This window comes from Ciconia boyciana, chromosome 7 (genome assembly GCF_034638445.1).
Source record: "Ciconia boyciana chromosome 7, ASM3463844v1, whole genome shotgun sequence".
Lineage (NCBI taxonomy): Eukaryota > Metazoa > Chordata > Aves > Ciconiiformes > Ciconiidae > Ciconia > Ciconia boyciana.
This window is the reverse complement of record NC_132940.1, coordinates 60,154,802-60,175,740: the sequence shown is the minus strand read 5'-3', so window position 1 is coordinate 60,175,740 and position 20,939 is coordinate 60,154,802. Positions and strand designations below refer to the sequence as shown.

At 37.6% G+C, this 20,939-nt stretch overlaps 1 protein-coding gene across 7 annotated transcripts in view; it reads left to right on the top strand.

Moving 5' to 3' along the window:
- NAALADL2 (N-acetylated alpha-linked acidic dipeptidase like 2) overlaps positions 1 to 20,939 on the top strand; it is a 517,712-nt gene that overhangs the window by 267,399 nt on the left and 229,374 nt on the right. For all 7 annotated transcript variants that reach the window (XR_012043446.1, XR_012043445.1, XM_072868000.1 and 4 more), the window contains one exon: positions 417 to 687. Coding sequence is in view for 5 of the 7 variants with exons in the window: in XM_072868000.1 (XP_072724101.1) it covers positions 417 to 687 (271 nt within the window). In the remaining 2 variants the exon portion in view is untranslated. The remainder of the gene's footprint in view (positions 1 to 416; positions 688 to 20,939) is intronic.

The following is a 20,939-nucleotide window of genomic DNA, read 5'->3' as shown; positions in this document are numbered from 1 at the left end:
TAATTACAACTCATTTTCAGCATCATGCCCTCCCTGTAGTCCCTGAAATGTTACTTCAGATTGCATTCTTCATATTCAATAGTTGATTAAATTGATGCTATATCAGAAACTTGATCAGCACCAGAGAGATGAATTTTGAAACAATTACTATGATAATTTCTGCAGAATTTTTTATGTTTTAATTTGATATGTTTCCTATAAATATTTTTTCCTTATTTTTATTTCCCAAAAAGTGGTTGCTTTTATCGCACAATTGGGAGGAAATTATTTGCAAAAAAATGAAGGGTGATTTTGGGGGGGAAGAGGAGGGGGTTGCATGTTTGATGATACATTATGCATAAAATTATGGACTGATGCATACAAGCATCTAGGTGAGAAATAAACTGAAACTGTGTTTACTTGTGTGTTTTCTCCAGAGATTTGTTACGGTTCCCTAGAGGAGATGATGTAGACATTGCAATGAAAATTCTGGTTCAGTGGAATTCCCAAGGCCTTGAAGATGTCCAGCTGGTAAATTACCCTGTTTTGCTTGACCTACCGGGCTCTTCTTCAAACACAGTAACTCTGAAAAACAGCGGTGAATGCTTTTATCCTAGTGGACAACAGTGCAACAGAGAGACCAAAACGCTTCATAGCCAAGACCTCCTGTACTCGTACGCAGCTTACTCTGCCAAAGGAACTCTTGAGGTAATATGACCATTTGTCTCTGTCATTTGTGGTGAAATAGAGTTAGAAAACATCAGCTTTTGTTGAACTTGGCTGGCAAGGTACCCATGGTGAAATGCCCAGCCTTAAAATAAACATATTTAGGTAAAACATCGTGCGGCCAATCTCGATTCAAACTTAAAAATTAGACCTGAAGGCTTGACATGATTTTTTTTTTTTTTTTAAACTATCTGAGTTTATGAATTGGTATCTTTTACTTGCGTGTAAAAGTGTGAAAGCTGTGTCTAGAGCGACATTTTATTCTTGTTGATGTATAACTGCTACTGGTTTGAGGGATGCCTGTAGGAAGAGTAAGATGAGGTTTCCTGCAGTGAGACCGGTGGGAGTGCTGGGCTAATACCTGGAGCTCCTGACTTATGGTCGCAGATCTCGCATACTTTCTTCTGTGGCAACTCAGCTGACACATCTGCTCTGTTTCCTCTTGAAAAGCCCGATTTGTATTTTTATCTTACTGTAGCTTTTGTTAGGAAGTTTTGTCAGCAAAAATATCCTGCCTGTTGGGATTTGTTGCTTGGCAAGTGAAATAAGATCTTGGATTATCTTGTTTTATCCTCTTTACTGTCTTCACTGGCTACCTCCCTATATTTGCTTTCCAAATATATTGGGGGGTGCACAAAGGGGTCGTAATTTCTATTTACTTTCCTAGCTGAGATAGTGTAAATCTCAATAAATATTTCTGAAATATAAAAATTGCAATTTCACTGCTCACTGCTTTACTGTTGTCTTTCTCCTTTTTAAAGTATTGTATGTTATTCCAATGATGCAGGGATTTTTCCATCCTGGTTTCTTTATTCTTTAAAAGATATGTTTGTTTTCATGACTTAGAACACTAATAGACTGTATAGGAACAGATTGTGAATGGCTTTGGGTTTGGACGATACCTCTTCCAAAACACCTTTATATTTTGTGAATATCTTAGTATTTATAGCATATCAATTACTGACTTTCTAACAGTAAAATGCAACTGTTGTGTATTTTCCTTTTGTTTGTGACAGTGTTTGCCTGTAATGTTTATTGATAACATGCAATGCACCGTGGAAATCTTGTAATGAGTCAAAATGGGGAAAGTTGCATGATGCTAACTAACCCATTTTATGGACTATTAATATAATTTTGAATTTGGGGCTGTAGGAAATATGAGGGCTGGTAGAAAGTCAGATCCTTAAGTTACCATCCTGAAGTCCACAAACTTCAGCTTCTCTTTCTTAAAAGCATTGAAGCTTTTTAGTCCAAGAGATTTATTCCAGAGTGGAGAAGGAATGGAGTTCTTGTTCTCCTTTGGGAGAGAGACTTCTCTCCATCTCCTGTTCTTGTGTACCTGACATGCCTACTTTCCATACTGAGTCTCATGGTCATTATCTCCGTACAGCCTCTATTCTGGGGATCTGTCAGCCCAACAACTTCAGGTTAGAGGTTGTTGTTAAGAATTGAAATGAAGTAGGCAAGGGTAGGTCCTAACCTGCATGATGTATGCTTTAACTTTTCCATGGACAAGTAAAAAGTACTAATGAATGGGTTTGGCTTCTCACATTTATCACTTAGAAACTCAATATGTAATATTATTTTCTCATTGTAACTTAATAAGTACAGTTGTGCCTTTGAGATTTATTTCATGAAAATAAATGTGTTGCTAACAAATTCATCAGATTAAAGGAAATGCAATGTTCTCAGAAAAATAATTGATTTTATTGCCAGCAGCATATGTACCACTTTCAGTTATATTTTAGAGCAGTTTTATCTACGATGGAGTTCTGCAGAAATGAGGACCATGCACACTGTGTATGTACTCATCACCAGGGGTGTACCTTGGCTTTGGCAAAACTCAGAGCTTGTACTTGAGCCAAAGAATGACTCGCTGTGCACAATTTTACAGTCAGGTCTTTGAGATACCTAGCACCCTCACAAAACTTCAGGTGTTTTCTTTTATTCCTCAAAAAGTCTACCTAAAGTATCCTAAGATCTAGAGTTTTGCCTAAAAGGGGAATTTCCTTTTTTGTTTAGGCTATAGATAAACTGGTAGTGATCTAACCTCCCTGACTTTCAGTCCTACACAGTAATCTCTACTATTTAAACTAATGGAAGTAGGAAAACTTTAAATGAGAATGTTGTGGTTTAGCCCCAGCCAGGAACTAAGCACCACACAGCCGCTTGCTCACTCCCCCCCCCGGTGGGGTGGGGGAGAGGATTGGAAGAGCAAAAGTAAGAAAACTCGAGGGTTGAGATAAAGACAGTTTAATAGGTAAAGCAAAAGCCGCGCACGCAAGCAAAGCAAAGCAAGGAATTCCTTCACCACTTCCCATGGGCAGGCAGGTGTTCAGCCATCTCCAGGAAAGCAGGGCTCCATCCCGCGTAACGGTTACTTGGGAAGACAAATGCCTTCACTCCAAATGTCCCCCCCTCCCTTCTTTCTTCCCCCAGCTTTATATACTGAGCATGATGTCATGTGGTATGGAATAGCCCTTTGGTCAGTTTGGATCAACTATCCTGGCTGTGCCCCCTCCCAGCTTCTTCTGCACCTGGCAGAGCACGGGAAGCTGAAAAGTCCTTGACCAGTGCAGCAACAACTAAAACATCTCTGTATTATCAACACTGTTTTCAGCACAAATCCAAAGCATAGCCCCATACCAGCTACTATAAAGAAAATTAACTCTATCTCAGCTGAAACCAGGACAGAGAATTAGCAGGTGGTGACTGTTGCTGTGTTCAGCTATCAGAGGGTGACTTCATTGCTTGCAGTGGAGCTACAAGTTGTGTGTTTCGAATATCTTGCAGTGGGTGTTGCAAGATCATTGCAAAATCATGAGGGTTTTCCTGTGAAAAGGTATTTGTGTGACACCTACTTATAATCTGAATAATTTTCTTTCAAATGTGACACATCCTTAGTACAAAATGTCTATTGTGTGTCACATAATCAGGTGGAATTGCTAATATTGCTTTGATGCTGCTGCTGCATTGTATCTCATTTGTATATTTGGTTTGCTAGAAGTTCAAACAAATAAAATCATTAAGTTATTGCAGCCTGGCTACCAGCAGAGCTACAGCTCTACTTTCATGTTGACAAGGTTATTGGTAGAATAGTAAGACTCATTTTCTTTGACCACCTGTCATGTCCATTCATCATATGGGCCATTGTATATGAGCCATCCAATTTATGCTTTCTGGTAACAGTCTAAACAGCATTTGTGAGTAAAAATGTGAGCATTTGTGATCTGAAATCTACTTCAAAAACCTACTTAGTGCCATTGTGATGGATGGTGCACTTTACTACTTCTCTATAATTCATCGGGCCCTGAAAAGGTGACACTGTTTACCCATCACAGTGACAGGCAGGGCAGCCTACAGTTCTGGAGAGAGCTGTCTAGTTGCTTTTGAAATAGATATTGCAGCAGTTATGTAAATAATGTCTCGTAGACTAGGTCAGTCTAAGGAAAGAATGACATATGTGAAATATTTTTATTAAAACTTAAATATCAGCCAGCTTTTATAGAGTTTAAACCTTTTGTCTGCTTGATGAAAACAGGAAAGCCACTCTGGCCAACAGAGTACATATATAAAGGGAAATTACATTGCATCAAATTTATGCGTTAAAGCAAAATGCGTTGTCAAACAGTATCTAGCCAGTCCCCAAGTGAATGTGGTGTGATGAATCCGAATGTGCTGCTCCCTGCCTTCATGGCGCGCGGTGATCTACGAGCTGTGGCTGCGTTTGCTGTCACCAGTGGAGCAGTGGAGGGATGAGCTGGGGAACCATCGGCGAGAGCCGAGGAGAGGTGTATGTGAACCCCCAGAGATCCAGCATCCTCCTTTCAGTACCACATTGGTAAGTAGCGTCAGCGTAGATGCATATTGTAGCCCATCTGTTAACATGCACGGCGGTGATCCCCCCTGTGCAACGAAGGGTAAGTAAGGATACGTCTTGGCTGGAAGCGCAGCAGAAGGCTGGGTGGTACTCGGGTCATCTGGGAGGCTGGTTTAAAGCAGGCCCACTGAGTACAGCAAACTTCAGGAAGAAACAAGTGTTCAGTTTTGGTGTTGCAATGTTAATGTGCTCTGTTCCCTGTTTCTTTAGCAACTGTAAAGAGAAGGTTTTAGCAGATGTAATGGTTACTGTGTTGGGACAACATTCAAGGACAGACTAATTAAAGCAAAATGAAGATTGTATTTACTTTGTATTCCCTGATTTTTCTGAAGTTGTTTGTGTGCTCTGAAGTTTTCCTCACCTTCCTTTCACCTTAAATTTATTCACTGTTTGCTTTATGGAAGTGTTAAGGAATTGTTGGCAATCCTAAATCTGCTTTAAGACTTTAAACAGAAATGCTTAGTGTCCTCCATTATACAGTGTTGCCTCATGCTGTATTACACTCCTCTGCCTCTTCAGGAGTAACTGACTGCTGAATGCACCAAATCCCTGATGGTTCCTTTGCTGTTCCTCCATCCTTTCCTTTTTTCATTGTGGACACTCTCGGCAAGCCCAGCAAAACATCACTTTTCTCTACCTCAGACACTGAAAGGACTATGTTGCTTCAGGAACCAGGAGAGGATGCAAGAAAAGTACAAGTACTGGAATGTTCTTGAAATGGAATTGCATATGCAGGCAGGGATCTGATGGTTTCATGGACAGAAATGAATCATCCCCATCTCCAAGGCAGTTCTCCCAACACTCAAGTGTTTCCTTTGTACTTTGACCCGTCCTCTGTCCCTGTTCCCTGACTGCTTGGACTCCTCCACTACATCACCTCACTTCCCTGCCATTGTCCACGTTCCTTGACTGATTCTACCCATTTCTCTATTAGAGGTATCTGTTGATTTTAGACATTTATATTCCCAGCTCAGCCAGTGATATCTTTGATTAGTTTTGGAGGGGCTGCAGGGAGCAGACAAGTGAGAATGCCTCTATCTACAATATGCAGAAGAGATTCTCTACATCTGTTGATAGCATATCAGCCTGCTCCGGTTCATTTGTTTTGGTGACATTTTCTCAGCTAAATGAGAACCCACTGCAGAGATTAATGCAACCTGAAGCAATATGAGAAATGCAAACCCATCTGTTAAGCTCACTCAGTGATCTTCCCACCATTCTTCAACCTTGGCAAGATTGGAATAAGGGAAGCAGAACTCGGACTGCTGTCAGATCCTCTTTCACGAGGAGGGGGGCTTGCTCACTTCTTATCAAATACCCCATTTTCTATGGCTGTGCTGAGATGTCTCCTCTCCCCATCCATCCCCTTCTTTCCCAGGTCCTTGACTCTGCAGGAAGATGGGAGTCTTCCTCTCCTCTACTACTTGTTCCTCTAATCTTTCCCACTCATTGCCGGCTCCCCACTTGTGTGCCCTACAGTCCCCTCCCCTCTCTGCTAGGTCTTTACAGTACTGCAGCACTGTTTCCTTGCAGTACTTGCAGCTCTCTGTATTTCTCGCTCTGCACCAAAAGGTTATGAGTTCCTCTGGAGGGAGAATGCATCAGGAAATCCTTGACCCAACAGCTTGCTTTGATTTGGTTTCATTGCGCTGGAAATGCGATTAGTGCACCCTTATTATGTTTTATCTTCCCTCTAGCTAATCAGTGGTAATTTCCTTAACAATATTTCTGAATTAAGATTGGTGTCAGTGGGTTGGTTTTAGAAAATTTTAAAATCTTCCCAGGTTATTTTTATCCCTAGGCAAAATTTCCAAATGAGCCTTCTGCAGCATGCTCACTTGCACATCTTGAATTCCAAAGGCAGAGAGTGAATATAATTCCGATTATATAATCACAGCATCTCACCCTAAGTCTTTCAGTCAGTTTTGATGGCACATTGGTGCAAAATATCAAGCTAGAGGGAATCTTGATACATGTGTGCATTTAATTCTTTTAGGCACTCCAATTTAGTTCATTATTATCTTTATTAACATTTTCTAAAATTTCTTCTCTGAAGAGACATGTACTCGCTAAAATGAATCCCTAGCAACTGAAATCAGTTTGCAGATGGTTAGGGCTATAGGTTGGATAACACATACACACAAATGAGAAGAATAATGAGATTTTTGTAACATTTAGACGTTTTAGAGGAGCTTTATTTATCTTTTATTTATAGAAGAGTTTCTGAGAAACCTCTTCCACAAATAATCATAATTTAGACCACTGTTCCGCATACCAAGTAGGCACAGCAAATTTTCAAGACAATCTCACTAAGAATATGGATTTTAGAATAGACTTGACCTTTAAACAGAAAACAACATTCAACATTAACTACAGCATAGCTGCCACTCCATTATAATTACATATAGGAAGCTGTGAAATGCAATGTGAAGGTTATATAATTTAAAATTGCAGTCAAGGACTACAAAAATGATCATTGAAGAGATGTCCTGCAGAACATCCTGTCAGTTTTCTGGCATATATCACATAAGCATTCATAAATAAAGTTGTACAGTTCCCTAAAAATAATAGTAGTTTATCATGCACAAAAGCCCGGTTAATATTGCTGCAAGATTTTTGTGTCATTGAAGGGCAGGGTTTCAAAGATGCAAATAGCTACTGCTGCAAAACCTCTTGCTGTTGTATAATTGCGAGTCAATACTGTACTGATGTTTTACTAATAAAATATTAGTAATGACATTTTAGTAATAAAGTCATTAATACTAAATGAGCTTTTTAAATGCAAAAAAGCAAAAGGTGAGGCATCTTGATATCTACAGATATAGCAGATCACTGAGCACTTCCATGCCATTGCACATAATCAGCTAAAGGCATTTTTCAGTAAGGCCTCTACAATATTTGAGAGGGAGCAATGTCGAACCATAAACATTATTTATATTCCAATTGCATGGTAAAAACTAAAGGGTGCAAACACTGAGGACCTGGGAAATTGGTTTGGTGCTTTATTCAGATTTTAGTGCAAGTAAAATTCCTATTGAAATCAATGGGAATTACATAATTTTTTACCAGAGTTGAATCTTGTCTGTTAGTAGTCACTGTGAGAGAATACAAGTGGAAGTAACTTCTTTAAATGCATGGATCTCTAAGAAATATTTTTCTCTTTAATTACTTTATTGTATAATTCAGACCAGGCAAGTTGCAATCACTTATGCCATTCAGTAGATCTCTGGGTTGATACCTACCCAGTTACTCTTCTTTCATTCCCGCTTTTTGTTAATGGTGTTCGGTGCGAACCTGAATACAAAGGTACTCCAAGTCAAGTGGAAATCCTTCTGCCAAATCACAAGGCACGTTTTGCTTAGGCAGTGCTATCTTATTGTCTCCCTGCAATTTCTTTTACATCTTCTTAGTAAATTTGAACCTACCAAGAGCATACCTGTGTTTTTTCTGTTTAAGTTTGCAAAGGCATATCCTTCTCAGAGGAAGATCCCCAAGCAAAAAAACTGCTTCTGCTGTGAGCTATTTGGTTTGGGTTTTGGGGATCTTTTTCTTTTAAATTTCTCCAATATTTTGAAGGTTTAAAACTGCCTTGAAGGAATCTTGCTTACACTCAAAAAAAAAAAGGCAAAAATTTTCTCCAACAGAGAGACTGTAAAGCAAATAATACCAGCTTTGAAAAAAAATGCTAGGATGAGAAAAACAACATAAGAAACAACTACAACTGATATAATGATTACAATAACAAAACATTTTTGTATTTATATAATACTCAATCCTTGTCCCTAAAACAGCTTGTATACTTCATTGTTTAAAAAAATGTAGTTTCAAGCATAAACAATAAAGAACCTGTTAAAATGCTACTCAGCTTTGTGATAGTTATGAGTGACTGTAAAATACAATATTGATTAAACTATTGCTTCTTCTCATTTTTTAGTTCATTTTTGAGGAAGAGAAGCAAGTCCTAAAAGTTTTTAAGGAACATTAGCAATACAAAAGCATCTGTAGTTGGAGGCAGATTACACCTGACGGTGCCTATGCATCCTGTACCTAGGAGCCCTGGCAGTCCCAGGCATCAGTCGGTCATCCATGAGAATACAGGTTAGAATCACTGTAATAAAATAAATTTTTTAAGAACAAACCACTTTTCTGACATACTGCACTTGATTACTTTTGAAAATAGAGAAAAAGTGTAAATAATGCTGGTGTCTCTTGTGAATTAGAGCTGGCAGCTGATAAGAATCAGGAGCGACTATTTTAATCTTTGATGCAGCGTGATAAATCTTACCAGTTGAAGCCTAAGCAATGTGTTTTATCTTAGGAGTTATCTGTATCTACCAGTATAACTTTTACAGGCAATATTGGACAACATCTTGTCAAAATCTTAAAAATTGATTTCTTCTAATGTAATAATATCAGCTTATTGAATGCTTTTGTACAGGACTCTTTTTTTTCCTCATTCTTAAAATCTTTTTAATATTTTGAAATGAAAGTAGCATTGAAAATCCAAAACAAGTGTGAAAACTTCCTATCTGTGTTAGGATATGGTAATATGAAGTCCAAATATAATCTTCTAAGATGACCACTTTGAAAGAGTGGAAATAAGTTCTTACTAAAAAAGAAAAAAAAGCATACATGACAGGTTTTAAATGTATTCTAAAGTAGTTGAGGATAAAGCTGCCATTATATGAATAGTTTGGTGAGGACAGATTTTAATAGCTTGTCTGACTTCTTTGTTGAAGAATTTTGGTGTAAAAGAGCAAAGCATGAACCTCTCTGGAGACTGCTTTGAGGAATGCTATAAACCTGGACACAGAGCCTTAATGGTAAGAAAGACCAAAAAGTGAAGAAGGCCTCTCTCAGAGAAAACCCTTTGAAGCAAATGTCTTTTGAAAGCCTTTCAGAGCAGGATGAAAAAATGTGGAGCTGTGATACAACTGGTTGAAAAAAATACATAAGAACTGAATTCTTAAAAATGTAAAAAAGAATATTAAAAAAAAAAAAAAAAAAAAGACTCAGTTAGGCAAGTCTGACTTTGGTACAGTTGGCAGAAGTGCATTGGGTGTGTATGTGAACTGTCAAAATGCCAGAGCCTGTTCACTGGCTGGGCTGGACTAAAATGTCCTGAGAAAAAGCTTTTGTTCAGAATTTCACTTTTAAGCTGGTTGGAAATACAGCACTTCTGACTGTGCTGTATTTCCAGTATCACCAGTTGCTATCCCAGGAGAGAAGTATCTGCTTACAAAATAATAATAATAAAAAAATCAGTGCAAACTAAACAAAGCTGAAAATACATTGGTCTTGCCTTTTTCTAGAATTAGGCATTCCTAGTTTTTTCTGTCTGATATGCTGTCTCTTCCCCTAAATACAAATAAATCTGATGTCTAACACCTCATGTAATGAATATTAGTTACTGTGTTTATCTCATTCATTAAAAGGGCCTTAATGTGAATTAATCGTGAGATATATCAGTTCTATTCTCATCATTATTTCTTATGTTCCTGTGCTCTGCAGTTCAAAGAGAAGGTGACTAATCAATCACCAGCTTGTGACTGGCCCAAGGGTAGGTGTGTGTGAGAAAGAAGATGCTTCAAGGAATTTATCTTCCTTCCACTGAATTATGTTACCATATAGAGTTAGTCTTGTCTCCTGTAAGATTCACTGCTTCACACTGATGTCTTCGAGGGGCAGACAGAGGTGAATAAGGATAGAAGAGGTCTGGCAATGGCTTCAACTACTAGAGAGCAAAGCTGCTTAAATATGCAAGAAAGCTCCTGCTGTGTTGTCATCCAGGAGAGATGTTCCTCCTCCTGCAGGTCAGTGCTTGCCAGGCACGATCTGTACTTGGGGAGTATTTTAGAGAATGAAGTAATATGAAAAGCTAGAAATTATGTTACTGGCAAAAGAATTGCTGCATCATTCTTCTAACCAAAACTTTTATTAAAAAAAAAAATTCTCATGTCTTTGTCTATGTTGTCTTTTTACCTATAAAACTCTTACGACTTAAGGCTAAAAGAAAATATTGCGATCGTGTAACGACACAAATTAAAAATCTAGAATAAGAAATTGTATCAGCATGGACAGTGTTAGGCTCAGGATCTGGTGGGTAAGGCTGACTCCTTCAGTTCAGATCTTTCCCTGTTGATCTTACTGCTGTTGTCTTAATGCCTGTAGAGTTGCTCCGCCTGAAATTAAACTTTCATAACTTTTCAATTTTCTCTGCAGACAGTGAAGATAATTTCTTCACAATGTATAGTGTTTGTAAAGTGGGTACCAAAAATGTAAAGACAAATGAAGAAATACGGAGGGAAGCTCTTCAGTAGATGATATGACTAGTGAATATTTTTAATGATGAGTGTTGTGCGTTCTTTGTCTTGTCTATTGAATTTAGTCTCTTGTGTTTGCGGAAATTCAGGAAAGGGACCACTTGATGTTGGAAGTTGGACTGTTAAGGAAATTTGTGGTTGAATCAGAATTTATGAGAGCGCATACTGAGCTCCCTAGTTTCTTTTTGTTGATTGTTCAACATTCTGGGCAGGAGGGATCACAATGGAGGAAGAGAAAGAACTGAGTATGGATTTCTATAGTAACCGATAGTTCTGTAATAATGTCCCTAACTGCTTTTATTGAAAACTGTACCATAAAGTGCTATTGCTACAACAATACTGAGCAGTTCTCTACTGCTGTAAAGGGGGCTGACTTGGCTTCCAGGCTGCCTCAAAGATGAGGGAAGCTCTGTTCAGATCCAGCTCCAACGCTCTAGCAGGGCTGCAGTGATGGTGAAGTTTTTGCGTTACCAGTGAAATCAGTTGTGTGATGTCGGAGGTCAGATTACTCCTTCCTCCCCACCAAGTTGTCCAGATTCTGGTATCCTTTCAGACTTTCCCATACATTTTAGATAATGTCAGCATTCTTCCATCTTTCCTTTTGAGATGTGGCTTAATGGAATGCCAATGTACAAGGTGAACAATTCACTGGGCCCTTTTCTAAAAAGCAGCAGTTTCTGTCCCTTGCATAGGATTTCCTCTCTTTCTCCAGGATTTTCCATCCCTGCTGAGAGCACAGGAACCAAGTTCACAAATTCTCCATGGTGTTTTTGCCAACACTTAGCAGAGATGAATGATCAAAATGTCTGTGTGAAATTTGGCACAATTCAGGAAAACCTTCACCCTGACCTTTGGAAAGATTTAGGATAAAGGTGAGCTACTGATTACGCTATAGCAATACCTGGCAGGGCCCTATCCTGAGCTTTCATTTCATCCTTGCTGTTATTCATAAAAATAAAACATTTTGAAAATGAAGGTTAGCTACTTCTGAAGGACAAGATAAATGGTACTGCTATATAGAAACCTTTAGGTGACTAAGCAGTGCAGAATACAGTATCACAATTAATGACCAAATGCCAATTCCAAAATACTGAGTGCATTTTTAAAAACAAAACTTGACAGCCTGGAACAACAAAGAACCGGCTTTTTTTTGTGGTACACTTTTACCTGAATCACATGCTATATGTCACTTGTAAGATAAGTCTTCTTTCCATAATGTTAGGTAATTGAAAAATGGAAATATCTACTTGTTTAATCACATAGAGCTATGCTGTTCTCACATACAGCCTTCTTTATATTTGTCTTCGTCAATCATTTGGGCCACTTGAATTCATTATTACTCAAGTATATTCCTCATTTTCATTGGTGTCCTTTTCTTTCATCCGAATGTATTTGTCATTTTAGAATGTATTTTTCCTCAATCCTTTTTCTAAAGAGGTAATTTATAGACCTGTACATCTGCATGATGGCTTAAAACAACAAAATTCACATCAGATAGGGAAGATGTCATTTTCCTTTTCACAACTGCATGTTTGCTTCTCCAGGTTTGATAAAATGCTGCTTGACCACTCAGATTTGTGTTTAAAGCACTACATGGTTGGGCATCTCTCTGATTATGTTCAAGTGTGTGATGTTTGGCCAAGCAAGGGCTACTCTATGAAAGAGCATTTATTATACTCTGGAAAATAGACTTCTCACTGACATTTCTGAAAGTTCAAGTGTTCTCTTGATGCAGTGGATGACCTCCTCTTGTACATACGTGTGATTATGTGCATCTTTGAGGTAGACGTCTATTTTATCTTTCTGTATCTATGTACTTGCAGTAACAATAACTTATGTTTTATGTGTTTGCATAGCAAGTGTGCATAGAAATACAGCCAGCCTGTATATTTCAGTGCACTATGCCTGCACTAGTATGAGAGTTGATTGGAAAACAGGCTTCTCATCCTATGAAAATTATGCTGTTCCAAAATATATTCAGAATTGTGGCAAAAGTTGGAAACCTGAAAATTGTAAGGCTATTTTCCTAGATATTTCTGTTTTAACACAGCCAGACTAGCTCTAAAAATGAAAAAATTGAACAAAGTTGAAATGCTACTCTCTAGGAAATTAAGATGTCAAATGTATTATAGTTATAAAATGAAATATTTCAATTCTACTTAAAAAGACTCAAAAGCACTTCCGTGTGACATTTCACTGCAGTTGCCACACATATTCTATCTTTGATAGAGTGTTTGCATTCACAGGACATTGTTCTTCTGACCCGTCATTTCAGGCAGGAGATTACTTTCCTTCTCTGGATGTGTAGGTGCAAACTCATGCTTCGCTATGCTCCATGTTTCACTGTGTTTCGTGTTTCACGTGGACCCTACAAAGAGGTGAAGGGGAGTGTGCTGTTTGGTAGCCTCTCCTGCCCAGCTGAGACGGATCCTTCCCCACATTAGCTGTTAGCCGGCAGTTTCTGCTGCAATCTGCAGAACCTATTTGTATAGAAAGCACTTTCAGGCACCTTCTGTAAGGTGCAAGCATCTTCTCCAAAGGCTTAACAGTTGTAGCTATCCTAGGAGGGAATGCCTGTTTTTTATTCGATATATGATAAAAGGGCCATTGAAGGAGGATAGCCTGCACCCTCTGGATGCTTTACTTTCATTATTCATGTTTGAGAGTAGCCAATAAAACCTCCGTGTCACTGCAGGCCGGCCTTGAGAATTTGCTGAGTTCTGGCATAGTGGGACTGGATTCTGACATAAAGTCATTTCATTGAAAATTTTAAAGCTGGGTTTAAATCACACCATTATAATTTACTATGTACATATGTAGCTTATGATTTCTTTTTTAAGATGTCACATTACAGCTGAACAATTCTGTTTGTTTTGTTTAGTTTATCCTTAGTCTGTGTAATTTGTAAATGTATATTTGCATGAATAATTACCACTGAATAAGCTAAACCAAGTAGGCTGGCAAATACAGATTACTGTTTCTGCTTAGGAAAGTGTGATCAATGGGACTTTATGCTTTAGAGACTAATGCTACTAAATATCTTTGCAGTTAACTCTTATAAAAGAGGAGACTATAAATAATGAACACATATAAGAAAGAATAATTAGATTCTTTAATTTAAAATTTTGTCACTAGTAAGCTTTGTGAGATGACAAATAATGTCACCATCACTTAATGAAAGGTTAAAATAATAAAATTTCTGATAGGATTTTGGGCCTTAAATGATATCGTGTCCTTTAGTGTTTTATAACCAAAGCAATGTTCTTAGAGGTTTTAAAATAAATAAATATCAACTTAATGTGAGTGAAAATAAGAATGTTTTATTTCAGAATTCCTGAAAAACTAGATTTGCATTTAAATATAATTAGAAAAGATTAAAAAATTAGGTTTGTTGATTGGATATCTCGCTGGATGTAATGAATTAAGAAGGTATACTCAAGTATTAGAATTAATTAATTAGAATTAAGAAGGTATCAAGTATTAGTTTTGCCTTCCACTTAAGGGAAACTGGAAGAATGTGATTTGGGACAGAGGGCAGGGGGGGAAGTATGAATGAATTAAAAGAAGGAAAAGTGAAGCTGAAAACAGATATAGAGGGAGGAGTTGACAGGATGAGCGTTATCAACAGGGAACTGAGCTATGTCAGCTCCGATTTATCTGGGGCTCTGTAACCATAAAACACAGAAGAGGTTCTTTTCTGTAGGCAATAAAAAGGCTTCGATCTTAATTCACTCTCCCTGGGAGTTAGTAGAAAAAAAACCCGCTATAAGCTGGAAAAAGAAAGTGAGCAAACAAGTTAAACCTCAGTCTCTTTCTAAAAATGATACTGAAACAGCAAAAGCAACCTATAGGAGAAGCTTCAGTAGAGCCCTGCCTGGAATGGAGCTGTGTTAGCTGGACAGATAGGATGAGGGGCAAGAGAGAGCGTGTAAAATGTGTCTGTGACTGAATTCGGTCTCCAAGGCCAAACTCTGTCAAACTGAGGTTAAGAAACATCTTTTTTTCTTCCTGTTTTGGTACAAATTACAGTTTTAGCTGCCATTGTAATGCAGCATGCAATTTTATGTAATAAAAACTAGACACAAAGAATCCTTTTTGACTGTAAGCTGATACTGTGAGTCATACTGAATTACTCTGGAATTTTATTGTATGAGTAGGAATATTGAAGTAAAAAAAGAAAACCTCTAGAGTAAGGTGCTAACAAACGTAAATAAAAAAATGTCATGAATCTGTTTGAAGAAGTGTAAATGCTTGTAGGTAAAAACAACTAGTTATTTAATGATCAGCTAGTTATTTAATGACCCCACACACATGTATCTTGCTATGTGGAGCAATACTGAAGTTCTGTGATTTAAATCTGCCCAGACATTGTGGGTCAGGTGCATCTCTTAGTATTCTAACGGAACAAAATCAGCTTCAGTTAATCCAGATAGGTAATGATTTGCTTTTTTGGGCTCAGACAGCATGTTCAAATCCAAATTGCGCAAATCATCTGTTTTTGGCTTGCCTCAGACAGTTGCTTGGAAATACATTAGGTTATTATTTTTCAAGACGTAAGATTATTTTTCTCATTCCAGTTTTCTAATAAGACCTAAAAAGAAGCTCAAGGATAGGGAATCCTGTGCCACTAGAAACAGAGTCTGGTTAAGTAGTGTCCAAATTTAGCCAAGATGGTAGGGGAATTTACTTTCAAATATACAGGTTAGTCATTTGCAGGATTTCACAGAGGCATTTCTGTGTAATTACCTCAAATTTATCTAAAAGCTTTCCCAGACAGCTTGGGAATGTCAAAGTGTCATAGGACACACAAAACATTGTAAGTAGTATTTGCTACCAGAGACAGCATGCTTGGATTTTGAGGCCTTATACCAAATTTGTCGTAAAGTCAATAGAGAGTGGAAAGCTCACCAGGGGATTTCAAAGATAGTGTTATTTTGAAATTAATGTAAACACTGGAGTATGGTGTTTATATAAAAAGTGGGTTATAAAGAAAGGAATTTTGGTTTTATGGCAAAAGTAGCTCTATAAGAAATTTCATGTGTTCATGTGTCACCTGACCACCCCAGTCTCCCCCCCCCCCCCCGCCCCGAACTCTCCTCTTAAAAATCTGTCATCTGCTTCAGATTCTTTCCTGGTTTGTTTCTATCTTACGTCAGACTTGTCTTTATTTTAGTAAATATTGAATTATACCCTTGGTCATGCTTTCTCAGATCTTTTCCTCTTCTGATAATGCCGAGCCTAGCAACATAAAACAGAAAGTAAAACTTGCACTTGCACTTGGCTTCAGCGAGTCCTAACCATGAAGGAACAGACTGACTGGTCCTACTCATACTGAGTGCTGTAAAAGAAATCAGTAATTAGGCACGTTACGTTCTTAGGTCAACCTTCAGCACTTCAGTTGAACTAGAGACAGTCATCAGATGCGCGCCACAAAACCCACAAACACAGAAGGTCTCTCTCTGTCCCTCTTTTTTCCTGGAACCAAGTGAAGGACAAAGTTTAAAAGATAACTTTGAATATTAACATTTCTGTAGAAATACAGTAAGTATAGAAAAGATGGCTATGGCTTTTGTTTTGTCTCTGGCATGCTCAATAGGACAACAAAGGAGGCTTGGGTGGTAGCAATCACAGGGAGACAGCTGTGGTTCCCTGATTATCGAAGGGATGCTTTTGGCTGAAATGGGAGCAGCAGCTTCTGTCAGAAAGCGTAGCAGAGTTTACACCAACAAATGATTCGGCATACTTGGGCACAGCTCCGTTATCTCCCCTTTTCTTTCTTCCTTTTCTCTAATTTTAGAGAAGAGCTACTTTTATGTTTGCAGTTTTCTTTGCGTTTGTTGATGTCCAGCTTTGTTCTACGGCCAGCTTGAGTTTACTTTTATGCTCTGCTGAATGCTGCCTTCAGCCTCAATTTCAGAGCTGTGCAAATAAATTATAGTGAAGTGTTTAATTAAAGTTAGCCTCATGTCCTGATTGCAGACTGCTGTCTTCTCAGATACAATTTGCAAATATGTTTTGGAGTTTTCACTTTAGGCAGGATGACTAGTTGAAGGTTATTTACTTGTGATTGATCATACATTGGATGTTTCTGTTACCTTTATTTTGTGAACAATTTGAAAATAGTAGCTGAATGCTGAAGGACAAATAAAGGGCATTGACTTGAATGAAAGAAGGGGATACGGTAAGCCTGAACACTCGCAGAACTAAGGGGTTGATACTTCTAGAATTACATTTGTGCTTTTTGGAGAAATTGTCTTAATTCTGAGGAATAAGCAATCCTAAATATATTTTATACAGAGCATTTAATATTTTGTTTTCTTCAATACTTGGACTTTCTTTAGGTCATCCATTTCTGACACTCTTTTGGTGGGTCGGTCAGAAATGGCAGGAATATGAGCTTGACTGTGCTACTGAATGTCAGTCATTTTCATAGCTGCAGCTTCTATGGTCTTGACCTCCCAAACAGTATGTGTAGAAGCTGTTCGTTAATATGAGTCAACAGGTTGGTATTTGATAAAATATATTTGTAATTTGAGGTTACTGAACTGTGGCACTAACAGGTTAACATTAAGAAGAGAAGATTTTTCACCACAGCCATTCTGTATGCTACTTTTGGTTTTGTTTTTTTGCATAAGTTTGTACCTTTCAGATAAGATTTCTTTGAGATTAGTGGGTACTGACCTTAACGTATTCTTGTAAGAAATAATAGTAAAACTATTTGCTTAGGTGTGGTGCTTTTCTACCCTGGGATTCCCAGCCTTGATAGATAGAGCAGATGCATTTAAGAGCTACCTTCTTATCTGCACTGACTCCATCTGCATTGTGGTGGTTGTGAGAAACATCCCTTCCTGGGTGTACTGGCTTTGAGGTTGTTTTTTTCCTGTGGGCTTTTCCCTTAATCTTTTTCCTGTCTTGTGTGCCCCTGGCAAATCAGCTACAATCTGCCTCTTAGTGTATTGGATGCAGGCGGATAAAGCTGTTATTAAATTCCTTTCCTCATTCAAGTGGACTGAATGATAACAATGTGATATGACAAACATATTTCCATTATTATTTTTGACCTGTTTAACTTATCCTTTTTTTTATTGCCTTAGCATTTGCAAAGAAAGCAAAGTTTTAAAATAGTATCCAGCACATCCCCAGCTGCCACCTGCTTCACACAGTTATTCATACTTTTCCTTTCCAAGACCTGTCGTACTCTTCTTCATCCATGATTGGATTAAGTACGCTGTTTTATTCTCTTTCATTTTAGAGATAAGTAGAAGAAATTGGGAAAAGATCCTTGACTGTCTTGATTGTGGCATTTTCAGAGTGTTTGTCTTTTCTGTTTTGGGGGTTTTTGTCATAGTTTTTAAGATAGAATGTTTACAACTCATTGAGCATCATCTTGGGACTTAGAAACTAATAAGTCTAACATAAAATAACTACTTCTTCTAAAAATGTTTGGTTTATTACCTACCCCTACTTCATTTCATGCATGGGGGAATACTACTGAACTCCATATTGCACATAGCAATTTGTTCCTAAATAGTCATATCTTTCAAACAGCACAGCATGAGACAATTCGAAGAGTAAGTACCTCATTCAAATGGATAAAACAACTCATTCTTTAGCAGTTTCCCAGTTTTAGGGTAAGAGGATTTACCCTTGCATATCTAAACCAAGTACACAAGTGCTCTTTTTCGGCACCTGATAAAAGGATGAGTTCTCTTTCGTTTATGAACAGAATTATCCTACCAAAGGAAAGCAGTTTATCAAATATGCGTAGTTGGGGGTGGGGTATTTTGCTTTTTTTAAAATCTGGAATGTGTAAAATGAGAATTATGTCATGTTGTAAGCATTTCTAAAAAAGAAAAAAGAATAGAAAATTTAATATTTATTCATTTTTGGAGGTGTTAGGAATGTTGTGACTAAAACAGGACTTCATGCAACATAAATGGACTGTTAATGTCTCAGTGGATGACTGAGAGGGTAGCACTTTTTGGATTCAATAGGATCCTTTAAGATTATTCTAAACGTGTATTTTTTTCAATATTTTATTTTATGCTAGAAGTAAAGGGTCCAATTATTTGAGCCCCATTGTATTAAATAAAATCAAAACTGAGTACTCTGAGCTAGTGTTGCTGTACTGTATTTGATGAGATGTTGTAATTGAGTAGTGCAAAATGTTTTGCTTTTTATTAGAAATTGTACTAAAGTATTCAAGTGTAGAAGAAAGGAAGGGGTAGGAATAATTTTTCAAACTATTTTTATAATTTAATGCTTACCTATTAGTTTCTGGACTGCTCTGCCAAAATGCTATGACTTTCTTCTGAACTCTTCCAGTGGGTTCTTGACTTCGTTTGGGAGGGGAGGAGCCATGTATGGTTTTACTCAAGAGAAGATTTTATTCCGTGTTTTTGTCATTTTAACTGAAGTTAGATCTGAGATTAGCTGTGCAAATCTCCAGCTGCTAGGCTATATGTGATGTTACCAGGATGTGATAATTTACTTTGGTAGACACGTGCAATATTTTTACCCATGGTTCCCAAAAAGGTAAAATTAAGGGTCAAAGATTTGTGATGAGAAGAGAACCACTTTGAAGTTACAGTGAAATATAAGTGTGCAAGTATCCCTAAAGTTGGACAGTAACAAGAGGCTTAGGTCATACTTATTTTCAGGCAAGTGCAAAAGAAAAACTTCTAATATATTGAGCTTTGACATATCCTTCATGTGGAAGATGTGTAATGAAAGCACATGTAACTCTTTGTTATATTATACCCAGCTGCTTTTTCATTATGTAATGACTTCTTACATGTGCTCTCAATGTATGAATGTATTTAATAGCTTTGGTATTGGGGCTTACTTTTAACATTTGGAGCAAAGAACATGGTTTGCAGAGTGTTTGGGGCAGCAGGGAGTCAAGTTCTGGTTCTCACACAATTAAAAAATGAACTGTGCTTTTGTAGGGCCTTTTGTTCAGCCTGCTCTTGTTGAGCTCATCTGTTGCCTGGGAAAGACCAGTGAGCAGCTCTTGAAGATGCAGTTTGCATCCGTAAATTAACGAAGAACATCCAAGGGCAGTTGCTAAATGCATTAATAATTGTGCAAACATGTAGTTTTGTTGTTTACAGAGCGGTGGATAGCACCCTGGAGGAGCAGCTAGCAAAAATGATGTGAAGAGAAGCAGCACATGAATGTAGATGGGCAGGGATCTCATTTTCACACAGGCATACTGTAGGAGCAAATGGTTTGATACTTCGTTAAGTTATATCTTTGTGTATTGATTTTGCCTCGGGAAAATTCATTGTGGTTTCTCTCATATGAATGATGAAAGCTCTGATTTTTGGGTTGCTTGAGGGTAAGTGGGAAAGTCATTGGGTCCAAAGGAATTAGATTGGAGGTCTCCCCAGAAATCAGCCTAGATATAACCTCTCAAGCCATAAGACTTTTGAGACTCTAGTAATTATTGCACTAAAGTGTATCTCTTGACATGTCTGTGGGTACAAATTAAAATAAAACTGAGATCTACAGAGTGAGGTAAAATCTGTGTGAACTTCAAGGAAGTACAGTGGTTAATACCCTTTCCTCATTTGAGGTGAGCTCTTTATAAACAGAGGCATCAATTAGATAAAGTATAAAATAGCTTCCGTTAGTATAAAAGCTTCATCACATTCCAAATATGATGAACACACAAGAAAAAATTTATATTGGATTTCAGCATGTAGTCACCATTTAAATTTTCTTATGAAATAGTTTTCAAGTTCTTTAGATGTTAATAACCCCACATATTTCAGAAGAAACTATATGAAGTGCAAGATTTTCTCTTCCTACATTTCAGTATTTCGTGTTAAATCTAATGTTTGCCTGTTCCAGAACTGTTTTATAACTTTGGCTGACCTTTCTAAATACTTGGTTTATACAGCACTGGTGACATGTTACACACTTACAAACTTGTTAACTTGAAAATCTAAAAGAATACATTTAAGAAGATGGGAACCTTGGCAACTTTTTTTTATGATTTCAACTTAAATATTGAGGTGCAAACTCAG